The 18,060-nt window shown below is 42.8% G+C and overlaps 1 protein-coding gene across 1 annotated transcript in view; it reads right to left on the bottom strand.

The window, feature by feature from the left end:
* The window catches only part of CSMD1 (CUB and Sushi multiple domains 1), a 1,221,578-nt gene extending 1,204,442 nt beyond the window's left edge, over positions 1-17,136 (bottom strand). Inside the window, exon 1 of the mRNA XM_086608338.1 lies at positions 17,070-17,136. Within this exon, the coding sequence (XP_086464464.1) occupies positions 17,070-17,136 (67 nt within the window). The remainder of the gene's footprint in view (positions 1-17,069) is intronic.
* Between the last annotated feature and the right edge of the window lie 924 nt (positions 17,137-18,060).

Here is an 18,060-nt window from a genome sequence, read left to right as displayed (position 1 = left end):
TTGAAGTTCAAGGTCACGGACTTGAACTGCAGAACTTCAATGGGTTAGGGTAAAGTATTTCAGACACGGCATCTTCCTGTGTGGCAGCAGCTTGCTGTGACTGCTGCACTCATAAACATAGGGAAAGTTTTTTACATTAATAGAAAAATGGACAAAACTTGAAGAACAGTGAAAGGTAACTATGAGACTACCTCCAAAAGAGATGCAGATTACTCTCTTTCAGACAAATGTACAATTCATTTGTTTATTTGTTTATAATAATGAATTCATCACTATGGTAACTGGGCACCTTAATACTAATGCATGCAAATTCAAATGGGAGTGTTACACGTAGATCTAAGTTTTTTAATCTCTCTAACATCAATGATGATATCAGCAAAGATGTGGCAGATATAAGTGAAATGACACTGCAAACTGTGTACTAGAAGAAAAAAAATATTTCACCTGGGTCTTAAATAAATACAAACCACAGGACAAATCAAACAATCCCCCTGATAACGGCATCACTTTCTTTGTAGATTTTATTTGAAGAGCATAACATGATGATTGTTAAGTCCCTAATGATAGAAGCTATTGATTATTTCCTGAAATGAGCTAAAAATAGGCATTGCAGCACCTATCTTTTAGGTGCTTCCTGGCAAATGAACCTCAGAGCAGTATTCCAGGTGGACTACTTACAGTTCCACTTTTCACAGAATAATTGAATACTCATTAAGCAAGACAGAAACCCAACCAGGACCACGACTCTGATGTGGCGAGTAACGCTCTCCATGTAAGAGAGGACCAGTAGGAGTCCAGTCACTGTTCCAGAAGCTTTTTTAGTATCTTATATTGAGTTCCTTTAAACAAGGTTTAGAATCCAAACCTTTTACCTCCAAAGGAAACTTTAACAGGAAACCTTCATGGCACCAACAGGGGAGAGCCTAGGGCAGTCACAGTATATGTCAGAAAAAAAGGATGAGACGGGCTTTAACTTTCTCAGGGAAGAGGAAGCTGAATGTAGATTTTTCACAATCTAGCTAAGTGCTCCAACTGTTAAATTACTTTCTCTACTGCGGGAAAACAAGAAGACACCACTTTCACCCCCAGCAATATCTCATGTAAAGTCAAAGTTGGCAGGCACGCTTAAAGAAAGCCAAGCAGAAGATGGAAGAGACTATATTGAAGATTACAATGACTATTCAATAACAGTCTTATACAAATTAACAATATGCAACCATTCTGAGTATGCCCAGAAATGTAATTTTAGGCTCAAAGGAAATTTTCTAATGAAAAATAGGCATGTGTGAATTTCAGTGTTTCTGGAGTTAAAGTAGTCATTGAGTGGTAGTTCAGTAATCTAAGTACAAGATGTAAATATCTTCACAATAAATTGAGACCTTTATGCTTAAATTCTTCTGTGTATTTATTTGCTGCTGAGTGTCATCAACATCCATGAGATTAATTAGGAACTGGAGAGTTCAGCACATCTCAGATGTAGCTCTTGAATTAATAAGTTATATTGCATTAGAATAATCAGGAGGTTTTTATTTTCTGACATTTTCAGGTACGTACACTATACTAACCAAAAATGATTCTACACAGAGAGAAGAAAAGACAGATATTGAAGGATTATGCCAGCAATATAACAGTAAGGAATGTTACAGTTTATCAACAAACTATCTTTAAATAATTTTCTCTGAAGAAACACTATTCTACTAATTCAAGCAACTGAATGTACATGCCATCTGATCCTTTGATGAAAGTGGTTGTGATCTTCTATATGGCTTTTTTTCTTATGGTCAAGTGAGTAATTCTTAAAAGAGGCAAGCTTAATATATAAACACCAGACTACACAAATTTTCATGTCATCCCAAACCAGCATTAAAGTATTGCTACCTAAAATGAGACATTACTTTTTAATTAAACACAGTATTTATTGGTAAACTTAATCTGGTTTTTGATCATAATCTTTAGCTGTTCAGACATTTTCTTATTTTAATAAATGTTTGCTTTTTTTGTAATCAAGCAGAAAACAAAACTTGGTGGAAAAATAATTTTGTTATCCCATTAAAACAGTCCTACTGAAAGAACTCAATCCCTCCCCCGTCTCACTGGAAATTTAGACTGCAGTATATCGGATACATTACATTTTGTTGGGATGTAGTCCTTTTCCAGTCATCTTTCTGAAACCTGTGTGTTCTTGTCAGTTCTCTAAAGCTAAGCGACGATTTTGTTTGCACAGGACAGGAGTGATTAATGCCTTCCTTTCCAGAATAGAGTATATCAAGAAATATTCAGAAATTTCTCTTTTATGGAATTGAAGTAGGGCCTTTCAGAAAGAAGGAGCAAGAACAGTCATGGAAGACTTGCTAACATTGATGAGATTCTATGTTTCTTTTATCTCATGCTACTCTTGTTCAAAATGGTCAGCTATGCTTTTGCTAATTATTTATTTGCATTGCTTTGTTTTGTTGTTATGATGCTGATAGGCTTTTCTACAGACAGTCCTGAGAGGAAGAGGCAGAATAAAGGGGAAGGGCAGAATTTGTACATCCCATTCAGAACCAGTTTAAATACATATAGGAAGGCTACTGTCTTAGGGAACAGGAGAAGCAATTCTTTTTTGGACAGTGACAAATTTGCTAAAGTGAAACTAAAACCAGAGATCTATGAATTGAAGCTTATGGAATATCTTGCATGTTTTAAGGTTTGAGATAAGCCTCTATCTGGGGGTAGTTTTTTCCATGTTATTTTAAAATTTTTGCAATTTATTCTAGATCTGTGTCTTAGGTCAGGGTGGGAGACGGGGGAAATTGTTTGATTTAGAACGATAATACAGTTTCAGCATTCTCAGTATGATGGACCTCTTCCTAAACCTTTTCTAACAGAAATTCTAAACTCCCCCAAAACCCAATTCTTCACCAAATCCCATCATTAAAGTTTGTCACAACCCCCACCAGTGTTCAATGGACTTTTTGCCTATTGTCCCTGGAAACAGAACACCATCAAGATACGACTTGCGACCAGCGATACATTGGACTTGCGCTGGCTGACCACAGAGGGATATAGCATATATGTGAGATGAAGCTACTATGCAGTGCTTGATTATTACCAATTAACTACTAACACACTCCATGGAAGTCGTTATCGGTGGGAGAGACCACTAAGCAACTGGTTTGTTGTATTCATTTCTTACCAGGACCTAATTTTCTAAGCATTTTCTCTATTGTCCCTCCAGAAACCTCTCATAGGGCAAAATGTTGAACATCATTGTCATTCAGATGGTACTATTTATTATCTATTGGAAAGCAAACAATCAAATAATAACTGATGAGAACAAAAACCAGGTAATGAGATGGTGGGATAGAGGGAAGCAGCTGTTTATAATCAAATACAGGCTGTTATTCTTTTAAGTGCATCAGAAACACTGACTACAACATCTTGATCATTAAAAATGATGAGAAATGCATTTGGGAATCATACATTAGTATTACTTGGAGTTAGTTAATATAAATATCCATATGGATTTTTTAGCTGTACGTGAGAAAAGTGTGTAATTTACAGATTCACATGATCCCTTCCTATCCATCAGATGCACAGTTCTATGGGGGGTGAAGTATTTCCAAAGAGCTGGAAGTGCTCAGGGAAATGAGCAGGTAGAAGCTTCAAAACAAGCAAAATGCAGTGCTTTTCCTCACAGCAGGAATTAAATTGTAAAACGGATTGTCAGAAAATAGCGTGGTAGGCTGAATTATGAATAGATTCAAGAACAGACTCATGAAGGTTAAATTTGTTGACGGATGTTGAACATAGATGCAACCTCTGGCTAAGAGTTCCCTAAACTGGCCAGAGGCTGCTAAAACACGAGGCTGTCTGTTATCTTGTTTCCTGCAATTTTTTCTATGCGTTTGCTAATAGCCATTGTCAGAGAGAGGGTATTTTGGTCTGATTTGATGTGACACTTTTTGCATTTTTAAATATGTGAAGACTGAAACTTAACCAAATTCATGGGACTTACACAAAATCTGGGCACAGCTTATGTCCCTGACTTAGTTCTTCAAGTCTTAAGAATGCCCTGTGCCCATCTTCAGCCTTTGTGCTGGTTGCTCCCAGTACAGGAGTCATCACAGATTAGACCTTGGGTGCTTTCCTCCATGGGAATGTTAAACAGCCACTTTGGAGCATAACAAAGAAGGCATCTTATACTCCTTCAGCAGAGGAGGAAATTATAGAGTGACTGGAACAAGAAAGATAAGGTCTGTAAAAGAAGAATTTTAAAGAAACAGTGAGGGGAAAGGAAAGAGGAATAGTGTTTCATGTTGCAAATCTGATGGTGCCAGCTCTGACAGTCCTACGAGATAAAAGCCATTATTTTCAGCATGTCAGTGTAAAGCCTGTGTATCAGCTCCGCAGCTGAATTGTCATGCCCATGCAGGTGCTGGTCAGTATTTATCAGACCACATCAGACCTCCACAGTAGTGGCACCAGGTCTTCCACTGAGAGCACTTGCCAGCAGAAAGTTTAAATTATGAACTGTATTACCAGTTCTGCTCAGCAAGACTACACCAGCCTGTGCTACTGGAGACAGTAAGGGACGTTGAAAGAGGGGAGATTTAGATTAGATATAAGGAAGAAATTTTTCACTCAGAGGGTGGTGAGGTACTGGAACAGGTTGCCCAGAGAAGTTGTAGATGCCTCATTCCTGGAAGTGTTCAAGGCCAGGCTGGATGAGGCTTTGAGCAACCTGGTGTAGTGGAGGGTTCCCCTGCCCATGGCAGGGGGGCTGGAACTAGATGATCTTTGAGGTCCCTTCCAACCCTAAGCATTCTATGATTCCATGATTCTAAGTTCATTATGCAGCACTCTTTGGTAAGACAAATATCAGTAAAGTAGATCAGAAAAAAACTTGAATAACTATCAATGAATGAGAGTGAACTAATCTGGGCTATGCTCTCTGTAAAATACAGGGCAGCATGAAGCTGTTATGGGCTATATTTGAGAAGATAAATGTTTTTTGCTTCATTCTGATCATGCAGGAAAGAACATTTCGCAGACTTGAGTTTCCTTTCACAATGTTGTCCATGTTGTCCATCTAATTTTCTCTGTGTTCATATAATACTTCGTATGATGGGTCCCTATACGCTAGGATTTACCATAAAACGAATTAATAAATCACACTATGCACATGTCACTGCATAATGAAGTCTAATTTAAAGAATAAATACAATAATAGTCAAAATATCCTAGAAAATAATTGAGTGGGAGAGGACAAATGACAGGAGTAAAGATTGATTTTAAAAAAAAAATAGTCCTGACTGAAATACCCACTACACGCTGTCATACTTTTTCAAATGTAGGGTTTTTTTTTTTGAGATAGCTTATCTTCCTCATTGGTACTATTGGAGAGTCATTGATAAAATATAAGAATGATTTTCATCGGCTGCCTATGCTGTCCTCTGTGCTGAATGCCCATCCCTCACCTGCCACAGCCTCTGTCACCACAATAGCTTATTTTTTCACAGTGGGCAGTACATTATCTTTCTAGTGTCAAAGAGTAGTTTCTTTTTTTAATTGATTTTTTTTCCCCAGGGGACCTGATCCTCATGCACATCGCTCTTTCCGAATAGTACCTAGACAACAGCAGTGTGACTGAGTAGATCTGAAAAGCAAACTGTTTTCAAGACAGTCGCAAAAAATGCTTCTGCTGTACAAAACTGCACCTGAATATACCAGTGCTATGTGACAAAGCACATTGAAAACATTTGCACAAATCTATCCATCCTGCAAATATGGTCTGCAGAGCACCGTACAATAATATCAAAAGAAGTCTGGTGCCTATCCTATAACAGGGTAGATAACTTTTTTCCATCAGAGTTGTTAAAGTACTGCCTCATTCCTTCCAAATGGTCGGTCTCTTAGAAAGAAAAATGGAGCCTCAAGGAACTGCAATTAGCTACCATCAATATGGGCTAAATGTAAAAATGATGAATATTCACAGAGGAAATAAAGTGGAGGTGGAACTGATAGTTTTTTAATTCTGGGCCAGGACAACAACCTCCATTATCCAACATAGCCAGTGGTCTATGAGTTGGCTTCACTCCAAATTCTGATTTGCTGCTGCTTTTAATGTTTGATTTGTAATCACAAACATTTTGTTCCAGGGTCCATCAGATCCAGGGGTTTTTGTTATACACAGAATTACTTAAGTACAACAGTTTGAAAGAAAAACAAACCACAACTTCCCTTGAGGAATCTCTCCTTCCTATAAAAATAACACAACAGTTCTAGATTTGGAAACTTTGCTTAATTCAGATACTACCTGGGAGATAACTGTAGTAAATGCTGTATATGGTTGTCTATCCATTCTTTTTAAAGTACTATATTACATTCCGATTATTATGATTATCAAGTGCAAAAGTAAGTACAGCACAAATTCCTTGAAATTCAAAAGTGCTGAGATCTGCAGTTTTCTCTTAAGTCAATGGGAACTGCAGATATTGGGCACTCCTGGAAAGAAAGTAAAAATACAAATCTAGACTCTTGACCATAAACAGTACCTTCTTCCCCCTTCCCAGCCTTGAACTTTGCATGAAAACTTGTTTCGCAGGTAAAATGAGCTCAGACAGATACTTTTATTGTTCAGTATGAACATGTTCTTTTATTCAATAAATGGATCTCCTCTTCCATTAGCTATTTTGGAAAAAGAAGGTTATTTTTCATGCTGAATGCGTATGAACTGATGTATCCTAAGTATATTCCATCCATAAGTCTGTTCCTTTATCAAATATTCATATAAGTAAGTACTACTTTACCTTGACACCATTTGTGGATACACTGAGATGCATTACCACTAATGTAGACTTTTAAAGTTAGTAAGGAAATAAGGCAGAAATAAAGATTCCTCTACAACACGAAATCTTGAGGACCCATCCTATAGTCCTTACTCAGTCAACTCCCGCTCTGAAGCCAAGAGGATAGAAAGGCTTGTGAAAAACAACCGTGCTTGCAGAGGCTGAAATTATTGTGGTCCAAACTTGCTTGACAATAAAATGGCTAGTTCTTTAAAGAAAATCCACAGGCTAACAGAAAGGACAGTCCAGCTCAGTCACCTTATCCAGTAAACAGAAATTATAGATCTGGACTTACCATTTCTTGCAACAGGAACTCAGATTTATGGACACAAGAGGAATCAACACTTAAAAAAATAAATAAATTAGGTGTTCTCTGTTTAAAGAGAAATAATAATTTGAGTATATATGAAAAAAAAGAAAAACTTAATTCACTTTGAGAAAACAACTTCTCAATTTTCCTTCTAATGTGATGTGACTCATCTCAAATCCATTGCAAAGTGGTAAACAAACTACACCAACTCAGTAGCCATCATCTGCCAGGAACATTTTAAAAAGAAAACCATTACTGAGCTACTTTTCTTGTCTTCTATACAGAGAAACTTATTTTCCCAGCAGAAACAGCACTTCACGTTATCTTCTTTTCTTTCACCATGTTTCCCTCACTGCTAACAGCAACCTAAGAAATACCTCTTTAAGCTGGTAATTTATTTGTTAAGAATTAAATTAGAGTAGTTTGGACTAGTTTTAAGAATTTTCAAAGCAATCTGTTTCATTTAAAACAAATCAAAAGAGGGAAGTTTAGTTTGATTAGTAAAAACATTGTATACAGGAAGTATCTTGGATAGTAATTTAAGTATGTGGACAACAGCCTTTTGATTTCATTCCTCATTCGTTCAACTAATTTCATAATTGGAACTGTAACAAAAATAAAATTACTAGTCCTTCTTTGTTCTATAATCTTTCTGTAATCTAATTTCCTCAAAATAGCTGCAAGATAAAATATGGCCATGAAGATCAAAATGACAACTGTAAGATGGCCTCTTGACTCTTCATTATCCATTATTGTCTTTAGCAAGACTATTTATTATTATCATATAGTTAAGAAACAAAATCTAAATCACTCGATAATGCATCTGAAGTCAGCTTCTCTGCTGGTGTAATTCATGATGTTGTATCTTTTGCAATAGTTCTCGTTTGTAGATTTTAAAATCTTTTGGGTCAGGCCCCTCACTGTGTTGAATGATAATAAACTGAAAAAAAGAGAGGAAATTCAATTTCCAAAATATTCCCTGATTCATTGCTCTGAAGAAATGACTTTGGAGCTTCTCAAGAGTTGACAGGAAAAATCTAAATTGTCATGGCAACATGAGTTGAAGAAATCCTTCTTTGCTGTTTGCACAGATCATCTCCATGCTATCAGTCTGTTTACTAAATGTTGCTAAAGAAAGCAAGTAAAATTTAACCCCTCCTCAGAAGCAAATAAATTATGTAACTAGCAAAAGCCAGTGGAGTGAGACACACTTCAGATAGGTCAAAAAATATGAAGCATCATGTATCTTCAATGTAAACCGCGTTTCTGTGACTGTTTGCATAACATTTCAGTTTAGTAATAATAACAACGAGTTGGAATTGTCTTTACTGTTATTAGATTTGTTCCAGCATCCTTGTTTTAATGTAAGTTCTCTGTATGATATGTGGCTATAATAAAGGCCAGATTCAAAGTCCATTAAGGCTAATGAGATTTTTAGTTTTGGTGTTTTTTTTTCCTGTGAGTTCCCCAGACTTTGGATCAGGTCCTAACTGGTCAGAATCTGACACACAGCAACCCAAACTATTCAGCAGACGACTAGAGTTTATGCCCAAGATATCTAGTTCTGCATAGCAGAATGCTTTTTCTGTACAAACTGGCAGATTTGTTTCAAGTTAACTACATTATATACACGGAAAAAACACAGGAAAAATTCAGCATTTGCATTTATGTTAATTAAATACCATGATAAAGCCTCTCCTATATAGGTTTCATGGGAAAGCAACATCACAATAGCTGAGTATAGCTCACGCCAAAAATACTACTACTGCTGCCACTGTTGACTTTGCAAAATCTATTAACACTACATTCTTCATTGTTAAGAGACACTGCACACAATAGGTCAAAGTCTGTGCTGGGGCTATTTATGTGCTAAGATAAAGAAAATCAATTTAATTTCTTGAGAGATGTCTACAAATGCAGAGGGTCACCAACTGATATTCGCGGTTGCTTGATTGTACCGAGGTTCTAAAAGTGAATTATAAAAGAGCTTTTCCCCCCCAAAAAAATGCTTGGCATGACTCAATCTACGCATTACAAGAAACATCAGCAGGATATCAATAGAGAATCTGGCTGCTGGGGCAAAGCTAAAATAGTGTACTTAGTCACTTGGAAGCAGTCGGATTCTGCATTGATATCCCACAGACATTAGTGAGAACAGTGTGATTTGTCATGACCATTTGTTTCACAACCAGAAGCATGTAAAATTAGTCTAAAAATAAGTTAAAACTTTTTTTTTTTTTAATATTTTATCAAAACGGCCTTTTCAAAAGGTTCACTGTTGTGCAAGAAGCATCACTCTCCCTTCCCTTTTTTTCTTATCGTCACAGCTACTTGCGTTCTTTTTCTAGGGTTCGGGGCAAGGCAGGTTCCATGAGCTCACGTGTATTCCTGCGGTATCCAGCCGCTTGCTTCCCAACATCAGCTGCTTCCTGGCAAAATCATTTCCCTGTTCCTTGTACCTCCAGCCGTGCTGCACATCGGCAATCTGATGTGGGTCCCAAGCTACAGCTGAATCCATGTTATACGCAGCATGAGTTCACACTGAACCCTGATGTGCTCATACAAGGCAAGTTCTAGCTCAAGCATAATATCCAAAGCCAAGTCTAAGCTCTTGTTCACGTATTTTGGACGCACTAAGCAAAGTGAGTCAAGCTCCCCCATCCATTTTGGCAGCAGGCATTGCAAGCACAGTGAAGACACTTGAAATCCAAGCTACAGCTGAGCCAGTGCTTAAAAAAAAATAAAATCCTGGTTGTGGTCCTCAGTGTGTTTACCCCATCCTTGAACCTGAGCTTCAAATACACAGCAAGGCCAGCTGCACTTTTGTTCCAAGTGCACTATGCATTGCTGCTGTTTCAGCACCAGTGTAAGCAAAGTGTAAGTCTGAATATTTGTGTTCTCTTGGTTTTCGTATGTGAACATGATAAGGCGAGTAATACAGGTCAAAAGAAGTAAACAATGATTTATGAAGTATTATATCATGATTACATTTGATCTGCAAATCACGGGATGGGGAAAAGATATATCCCTCACCCCAGGTTTGCTCTCTGCCAAATGTGAAGAATTTGCTGCAAACAACAGAATTGTTAGAACATTTCAATAAAAAAAAAACTCCAGTATAGGCTTAGAAATGGCTCTCTAATAAAAAAGGCAAGGAAAACTTTCAGGCAAGAAATAAGGAAAGCTTCATGTTTAGCAAAATTGCATGAAAAAGTCACTGCCTTGAAACTGAGAATAAGGTGCGAAGCAAACGCTGCAAAATGTAATTTTAAAATGCTGACCATATTTTATGCACGTTTGCAAAACAAACACTGCACACAAAGTTTTATTCATTGTTATTTATTCAGCTTTGTGAGAGCTGCAGTGCTGCAAACATTTCTTTTGGAAAGCCACTGTAGAAGGGAGACATGATTACGGAACATGATTCTGTACTTCAGTATCCATGGAATACTGTAAGAGAGACATAAAACATTTGAAGACTAAAATGATACTAGGTTTCTCCGTATATTGTCCTTCACAATTTCTTTAAGTAAAAAGCAGAGGAAAAAAAGAGGACGCAAGGTAGAGGTCAGATAAAATCATGCTTGGAGATATCAGAGATACTGTTTAAAACCAAATTACTTCCATCAACCTGGTGTAGTGGAGGGTGTCCCTGTCCATGACAGGGTGCTTGGAACTAGATGAACTTTGAGGTCCCTTCCAACCCAAACCATTCTATGATTCTATGATAAATAAGTAAATCTTTTAATATTATTAAGGTCGATTGCTCAGATTCATCCAGTTCTCCTTTTTTCCAGTCATACATGGATGTAACCATTGTCAGAAGTTCTCAGCCTCGAAAGCTTGTATTAAACAGGGTCTGGCTCTGCTATTCAGCTGCAGAATCTACCACGACTGCCTTATTCAGAGTTGCAATCTTTTCAAAATTGTCCAATCCAGCTACTGCTGAAATCAATAGAAATTTCAGTTTCCACTGCAGCAGAATAGGGCCCTCACAACTCTCCAAAGTTACCTTTTACTTGACAGTGATGACTCAAAAAATGAAATTGAAAGAGATAGAATCACTATTTCAGAATATACCTGAACATACTGTTAAAATGCATAATTTAAAAATTATAAAGCTGTAACAAGCTGTGATTAATTTTTATGCTGGAAACTAAAGCATTACTTTAATTGCAAGAAATTGTGATGTTTTTTTCTTTTGCTTATCTTTTGCTAAAAGCAAATCATTGATGATATTCTGATTAATCAGAGGAATTCTGGTTAATCATCAGCAATATAAGAGTGATTAAATCTTGCTCTGCCCTTTTAACTGAATGTGCCCTCCAGGTAAAAATAGCAAGAAACTGTTGTCATTTACTTTTTTTTTCCCATATGAGCAAGAAATGCAGAAAAAATGATTGTCTCTGAGCAAGTAAGACTTGTTATTGGAAATAAGATGCAAAATTACTCTTGTAAGAGTTTTCAGTGCATGTGTGCCTCCATTTACCATTCAATTACTAAATGCAAGCAACTGATAAACGTTGCCTTTGTGTGTCAATATAAGACCAGTAATAATCCAAGTAATTTGTTCAAGCAGTTACTCCGTTGAGAAATGCTTATAACAAATATAGTGTACATTTTCTTAAATGCAATAGAAATGTCATATAGTGGAGTGAAGTCTTTCATCCAGCCAGAACAAAGATGTGTGAGGACAAAATAAGATCTCACAGCTTTCCTCAGGCATTAATGGCACTTTCCCCTATTTCACAAGTTACTGGCTGACAAAAATGGTTTAAAGGAAATTGCAACTGACGTAAAAAAGTAAAAATCTAAGCAAGAGAAAGTGATTCATACACATTAGGGGAATTTCCATACGATTGTCATTCTTTGTTCACTGCAGAAATTGGAAGAACATCCAATATAGCTCAGTCTAATCCGGCTAATTTTGCAGCCACATGGAGAACTAGAAGCCAGATTCTTATTCGGTGACCCTGATTTAAATCCAGTTGTACGCTCGAGTTTTATTAGAGATCACGTCTCGTACTTAGGCTACTGCTTTGGTGGATTGTACAGTTACACCAGCAAATCCCCTCTCCGCTGGGCATCCCTCTGCTGGTTACCGGCAGCCCGGCACCACGCTGCAATAGCTGTGCTTACACTCCGAGCTGTTTACTAGCAGAATAATGTCATCACGGTCAAAGACACGACAGTTCAATACAGATCGGAGCAAAATGAAATTACATCCTATCTTTAAATTCATTGGAGGTTTCATACAGTCACGCTATTAAGCAGTTGCTTCTCCGAGGAAAGGCTGCGAGAGGAAGTTTAATGTGACAGCGTACAGATGACACGTATTGAAAAAGTTGAAATCGGTGGTCCCTAGGGTTTTTCAGCCTTTCCAGAGAGCATGGCAAATCTTGAATGTACTGGTTTCTGTTTAAAATATTTAGTGTTTCAGATTGTTCCTAATTCGGTGGGGGCAAAGTTTTCATGAATGTAAATGGTACTGAGGCCAAAGTCCCACAGATGTCTTTTAAAAACTTTCATATATCAATTTATGTGTAATGACGCTACCGTATAATGGGTAATAATAAGATGAAGAGCTAGATTCCATTTTGTATAGAAAAAGCAGTCTTCAGGGACAAAAAATGACAACTGCCCTCCCCAAAACAAAAAACCCATACCTGATCAAGTTCATACATGTCTGTATAAAGGGACAAGAGTGACAGTCAGCAAAATAAACAGAAAATAATCTGCAGAATGATTCCTATATATACAAATCACAGACAGGGCTGAAATGCCCACGCAGATTTCAATACATCCTCAAGTTCACATGTAGTCATGCCTGCATGTGCTTATATACACCATCTCCAGCGCCTCACACCACTATCCTGCCCCACACACGCCAATATCCTGTGCCACACACACCAGAGAAACTGATAACCATGTACTGGCTTCAAACCATGATAACTGATAACCATGAACCTGTGCCACACACACCAGAGAAACTGATAACCATGTACTGGGAATTCAAATCTCATCTACGGGCTCGAAGGTCTACAATGAGTGTTTGGGAACTCTTTGTTGAATTGATACGCTCTCTACTGCATTATATTCAAATTGACCATACTTTCTATTCCTATACAGAGTTAAGGACATTGATGGAAAATTGGGAAAGATACAGATCTTACCAAAAAGCAAATGCATTTTTACATTAAAATATTATGTGGTCAGAGGTGGCTATTCTCTCTTTTCTGTGTCTCTGTGCCCAGTTCCTCATGGGGGATGGGTAACGCATCCATTGAGTACTTGGTTTTGTAGCTGGGTATTCAACACCTAGCTCTGCTGTTCTTTTAAAAATTCCTTTTTTCAGCTCATTTTCCCTACAATTGCTTTAGTCTTCTCTGGAAGAGAATGGAGCCTCTCTAGAGAGACCAGCTTCACAGTTTGAGAAACACTGCTTTGGAGAGAGAGAAAATACATGACTTTAAAAGAGACAAACACTCTCAGTCCGTCACGAGTAGGCCTTAAACATAGTGGTAACTTTGTGTGATGTAGTCATAGCAATTATTTTGACAAAGTGATAGCAGCAAACAGAAGGTACATAAAATGTCTGGGATTTTATTTACTTTTCTTTTTTTTTTTTCTTTTTTTTTTTTTTTTTAACAAAATCCTAAGCTATAGATATGAGAGTGCTGTCACTGTCTGGATTCAATTTAAGAACAGAAATGTTTTCCCTTTTCTGTTTCCATTAATCCGAATGATACCTCTGTGCATAAGCCTGCTTATGCACATTTTGTCTGAGGCAATTAGGTGGCAATGAAGGTGTTGTATTTGGTTATCTGAACAAGTCAGGGAAATGTTCTTGAAAACATGTATCAGTACAATTTTAAGTATTAACCAATACGTATTTCTACATGGAAAATAGCTTGTACGCAGCCCACAGGTCACAGCGGAAAGATATTTTAATCTTTTATCTTGAATTTTAGTCTGAGTTCAGTCTAAATCTATTTGTTCCCTAGCAGGATGACTTTTTACAGAAATGATACTGACGTGTTTTGTGTTTCAAGCAAATCAACAGTTTTTTATGTTTGCTTTCGCTAGGACATAACCTATCAGAATTAGCAAATAGCTATATAAACAAGTCCATCTTAACATGCAGAGCTGAACACCATGCTGCCTGTCTGGCTGAAGCATAACTGCTATGATAGGGTAGTTTCTGAGAAAGTAGTTCCTTTAAATGACTCCATACTAATTTCCCCTGATGCTTAAAGCATAATGGACAGGGAAGAATCCCCAAATGTTTTCCAAAACACTCAGATGCATCAGTCAGACAAAATGAGCCCAAATAAATGTATAGAACTGCACCTCAAGCCTACCACAATGAACGATGACGTATGTTCATTTTCGTCCTTTCTTGCCCCTTTAAAAAAAGTTACAGACAATTGCAAGGCAACAAAGGATTTCCATTTCATTTCATAACGAGGAACAATGTGGAAAGCAGCCCACCTCTGATTTTACTGAAAGATAAGGGAACGCCTGTAGCAACACCTCCAGAAATTCAGCACTTTTTTTTTTCCTCATAAACCCCCCAAACCAACCAAAACCCGGGTGAATTCCTATTTCAGTGACTATCAAATGATTCGACTACCAGGAGGCTAGTAAAACAAAGAGTTCTGGGGATCTATTAATTAAAATTTTATGTGCTCCTGAAAGCCTAGGCTCTTCATGTTACTAAGGAAGGAGTTCTTTCACTCTCTAAACTATAAACGTAATTTCAGCCTCAGGATTGCGTTTGACTAAATATAGATACCTGTGCTCGATCGCCTGGGAAGGTAAATGGGAAAGAATTATGTCAAATGTCTCCGCTGGTTCCCCTTATACCTGTTGTTTGACTTAATATCAAGTCACTTTGTAGCCTTTAAGTAGGTGTGTTGCTACTCCACATTAAGGGAGGTATAATTACATTCTGCAGAGCAGCATCAGAGGCAGTGCCCAAACGTTCCTGGCAAAGCCTTTGTATGTAAGCAAAACACGTCGGATCTCCGCTGAATAACCATGATCCAGCCTCCAGCTTTTCATATGTGCTGTCAGCCATGAAAAGAAAACACTTAAATGTCAAACGACAGAACCAGCTACAGTGTATTTAACAAATAAGTCGCGGGTGTCGGCCCGCCCCGGGAGCCGGCGCGGCCGCGGCTGCAGCGGCAGCTCGTCCCGGGGCGGCCGGGCCCCCGTGTGCGGCGGCTCCGCCGCCCGGCGCGGGGCTCCCCCGCCCCCCCGGCCCCTTCCCGGGGCTGCACCGAGGCGCCCGGCACGTGTGCGGGCTGGGAGCGGCTGCCAAGCCCCGCGCACGGGCGGGGGACCGGGGACCGAGGCACCGGGGGGAAGGGGGGATGCTGGAAGTTTGGGCAGGGCGGCCACAGCGAGAAGCCCTCCCCCGCCCCGGGCTGCGTGTGCCGCCGAGCAGAGCCCCGTCTTCGGCAGCCGCCCGTTTCACAGCCCGAGGAGCCCGGGCGCCTCTCCTCCCCCGCGCTCCCTTCCCCGCGGAGACAGCGCGACCGGGGGCAGCCGGGCGGCGTTGCCTGGTGAACCGAGGCAGCGGCAGGATCCGGGTAGAGGTGCGGTGCCACCGGGCTGGCGCGGCGCCGCAGCCGCTCCGCCGGACCGGGCAGAGCTCCCGGCCGGCTGCCGGCTAGACCGGGCTGGCCTTCCACCGCCTCTCCCTGCGGATCACGGCCAGAGGCTGGCAGAGGGAGGGCACCCTGCAGTGCCGCCCGGGAGGGCGAGGGAGCCCGCCCGCGGGCACCCGCAGGACGGGGAACGCTCCAGCCTCGCCTGCCAGCCCGGGCCGCGGTCGGTTCGCCCTGCTCCCCCTGCTCGAGCCACCCCCGCACCGAAAAAAGCAGTGAGCAAAAATAAAATGGTGGGAACGATGTGAAGCGCCTTGGGAGGGTTAAGGGAGCCTCAGACAGCACAGAGCGCAAGGGGGTTACCGTCCTCCCGGAGGCAGGCAGAAACAGCCGGGAGCGAGGTGGGAGAAGGCAGAGGCTGTAACGGGGACAGGTGCTCAGCTGCGAGCAGTCTCCCTCCCTCTCTCTCTCTCACACATACACACACACACGCTCGCATCTCTCTCCCAGCATGAAAAAGCGCAGGGCTAATGAGAGGCGAAGTGAATAATGGGGAAGTTGTTGTCTCCAGCGATGAGGCAAGTGATGGGGCTGAGGCCAGCACTGAAGTTGTGTAACCCAATTCTCCACCGTCACCCCCCTCGTTTCTCCTCCCCCTCCCCACTGATTTTAAGGAGAAATCCAGCCAGGGGTGGGAAACGCTCCCCACCGCACACCGAGCAGAGAGAAACCCTTCCCGCTAGCACGGGCAGGCAGCTGCCGGAGGGAGACCCCGGCCCCGCATCCCCGCCTCCGCGTAACTTGCGGGGAGCGGAGCCGGCGGAAGGCAGGCGGGGGCGGCTCTCCGCGGCCACCCACTCCGCGCTCCCCCCTGAGCACGGCAAAAGCCGGGGAGGCGGGAGGAGGGGAGAGGCAAACTTGCCAGCCCAGGGACGGTCCCTCGCACGGCAGCGAGTGCCGTTTGTGCGTGCGCGGAGAGCGAAGTGTTCCCAAACTCCGGCGCTGCCCAGGCGGCTGGATGCGCACGGCTCCTCTCGCAGCGCCGCAGCGGCTTCTGCCCAACTCCTGGGGGCTGCTTTCTCCCGGGGGAAGTGGCTGGCCGGGAACTGAGCCCTCGGGGAACACCGGCGGACCCGGAGGGAGGTGGGAGGCAGGGAGAAGGGAGACCGGGTTCGGGGAGCCAGCTGTTTCCCGGCGCAGAAACGAAGCGAGGGACAGAGCTCATCCGAGCGGCAGCGGCTTAGCTGAAGGGAGAAATCAGTGCCATAACCACAGCCTACACGAATCCAGTGCAAGAAACCCAAATCTTACCCTGAGCTGCAGTGAGGAGCCCCGCGCAGAAAACCAGCAGAGACTTGAATTTCCTCCACGCAGTCATGTCTGCAGTTATTCCACACACACAACACACTCACACAAAACCCCCGGCGGCTCTTCTCGGCTGCGACCGTGTCCTCCGAGCGGCAGCGGGGCTAAGGACAGCGCCAAATAACCACCACAGGGCGAGGAGAGGCGGAGAGGAGCGGTCCGGGTCCCGAGCGCCGCGCAGCGCCCGACGCCTCCTGCAGGACTGCGCGGGCGGCTCGCTCCGCTCTGCTCATAGCATCAGTCCCGCTCCGCGGCGGGGCTGCGCCGCTCAGCGCCCGCGGAGCCCCGGCGCCGCCGGCCCGCCGCCCGCCCAGGGGAGGGGAGGGAGGGGAGGCACGCCCGGCGCCGCGGGCAGCGTGGCATCCACGGCCGCCGGTGGGGAGAGCCGGGCAGCGGCGGCGGCGGCGGCGGCAGGAGAGGGATGCGGGGAGTGCGAGGAAGAGGAGGAGGGGAGAGGGAGGGAGGGATCGCGGCGAGAGCAGCGCAGGCAGCGCAGCGGAGCGGCTGCCAGCCACACGAGAAGCCGCCGCCGCCGGACTCAACCATCACTTCCCACGGAGAGGGGAAGGGGCCGGCGCTGCGCCGCCGGCGCACGCCGAGCCCGCAGCCGCCCCGCTCCGCCGGCCGGCCCCCGCACGCCCCCTCCCCGCGGCGGCCGCGACCTCCCCCCTCACCCCGCCCCAACCCCGGCCGCGGCCCCGGGTGGCTGCCACCATCCCCCGAAAGCGCCCGGGGGGAGAAGGCCTCTTCCCGGCCCGCCACCGCCCCGCTGCCCCCCGGCGCGGGGAAGGGTGGCGGCTGCAGGGCTACCCCTGTCCCGGGGGCTCCTGCTGTCCCCGGGCTCTGCACGCAGCCCGGCCACTAACCCGCATGTGGGGTGCGGGTGGCGCGTGGGCTGGGGTGGGAATCCCTAGTCCTAGGTGAAACTGCTTTCGTC

This window comes from Tauraco erythrolophus, chromosome 2 (genome assembly GCF_009769465.1).
Source record: "Tauraco erythrolophus isolate bTauEry1 chromosome 2, bTauEry1.pri, whole genome shotgun sequence".
Lineage (NCBI taxonomy): Eukaryota > Metazoa > Chordata > Aves > Musophagiformes > Musophagidae > Tauraco > Tauraco erythrolophus.
Note: the sequence above shows the minus strand (reverse complement) of the source record. Positions and strands in the feature narration are given on the sequence as shown.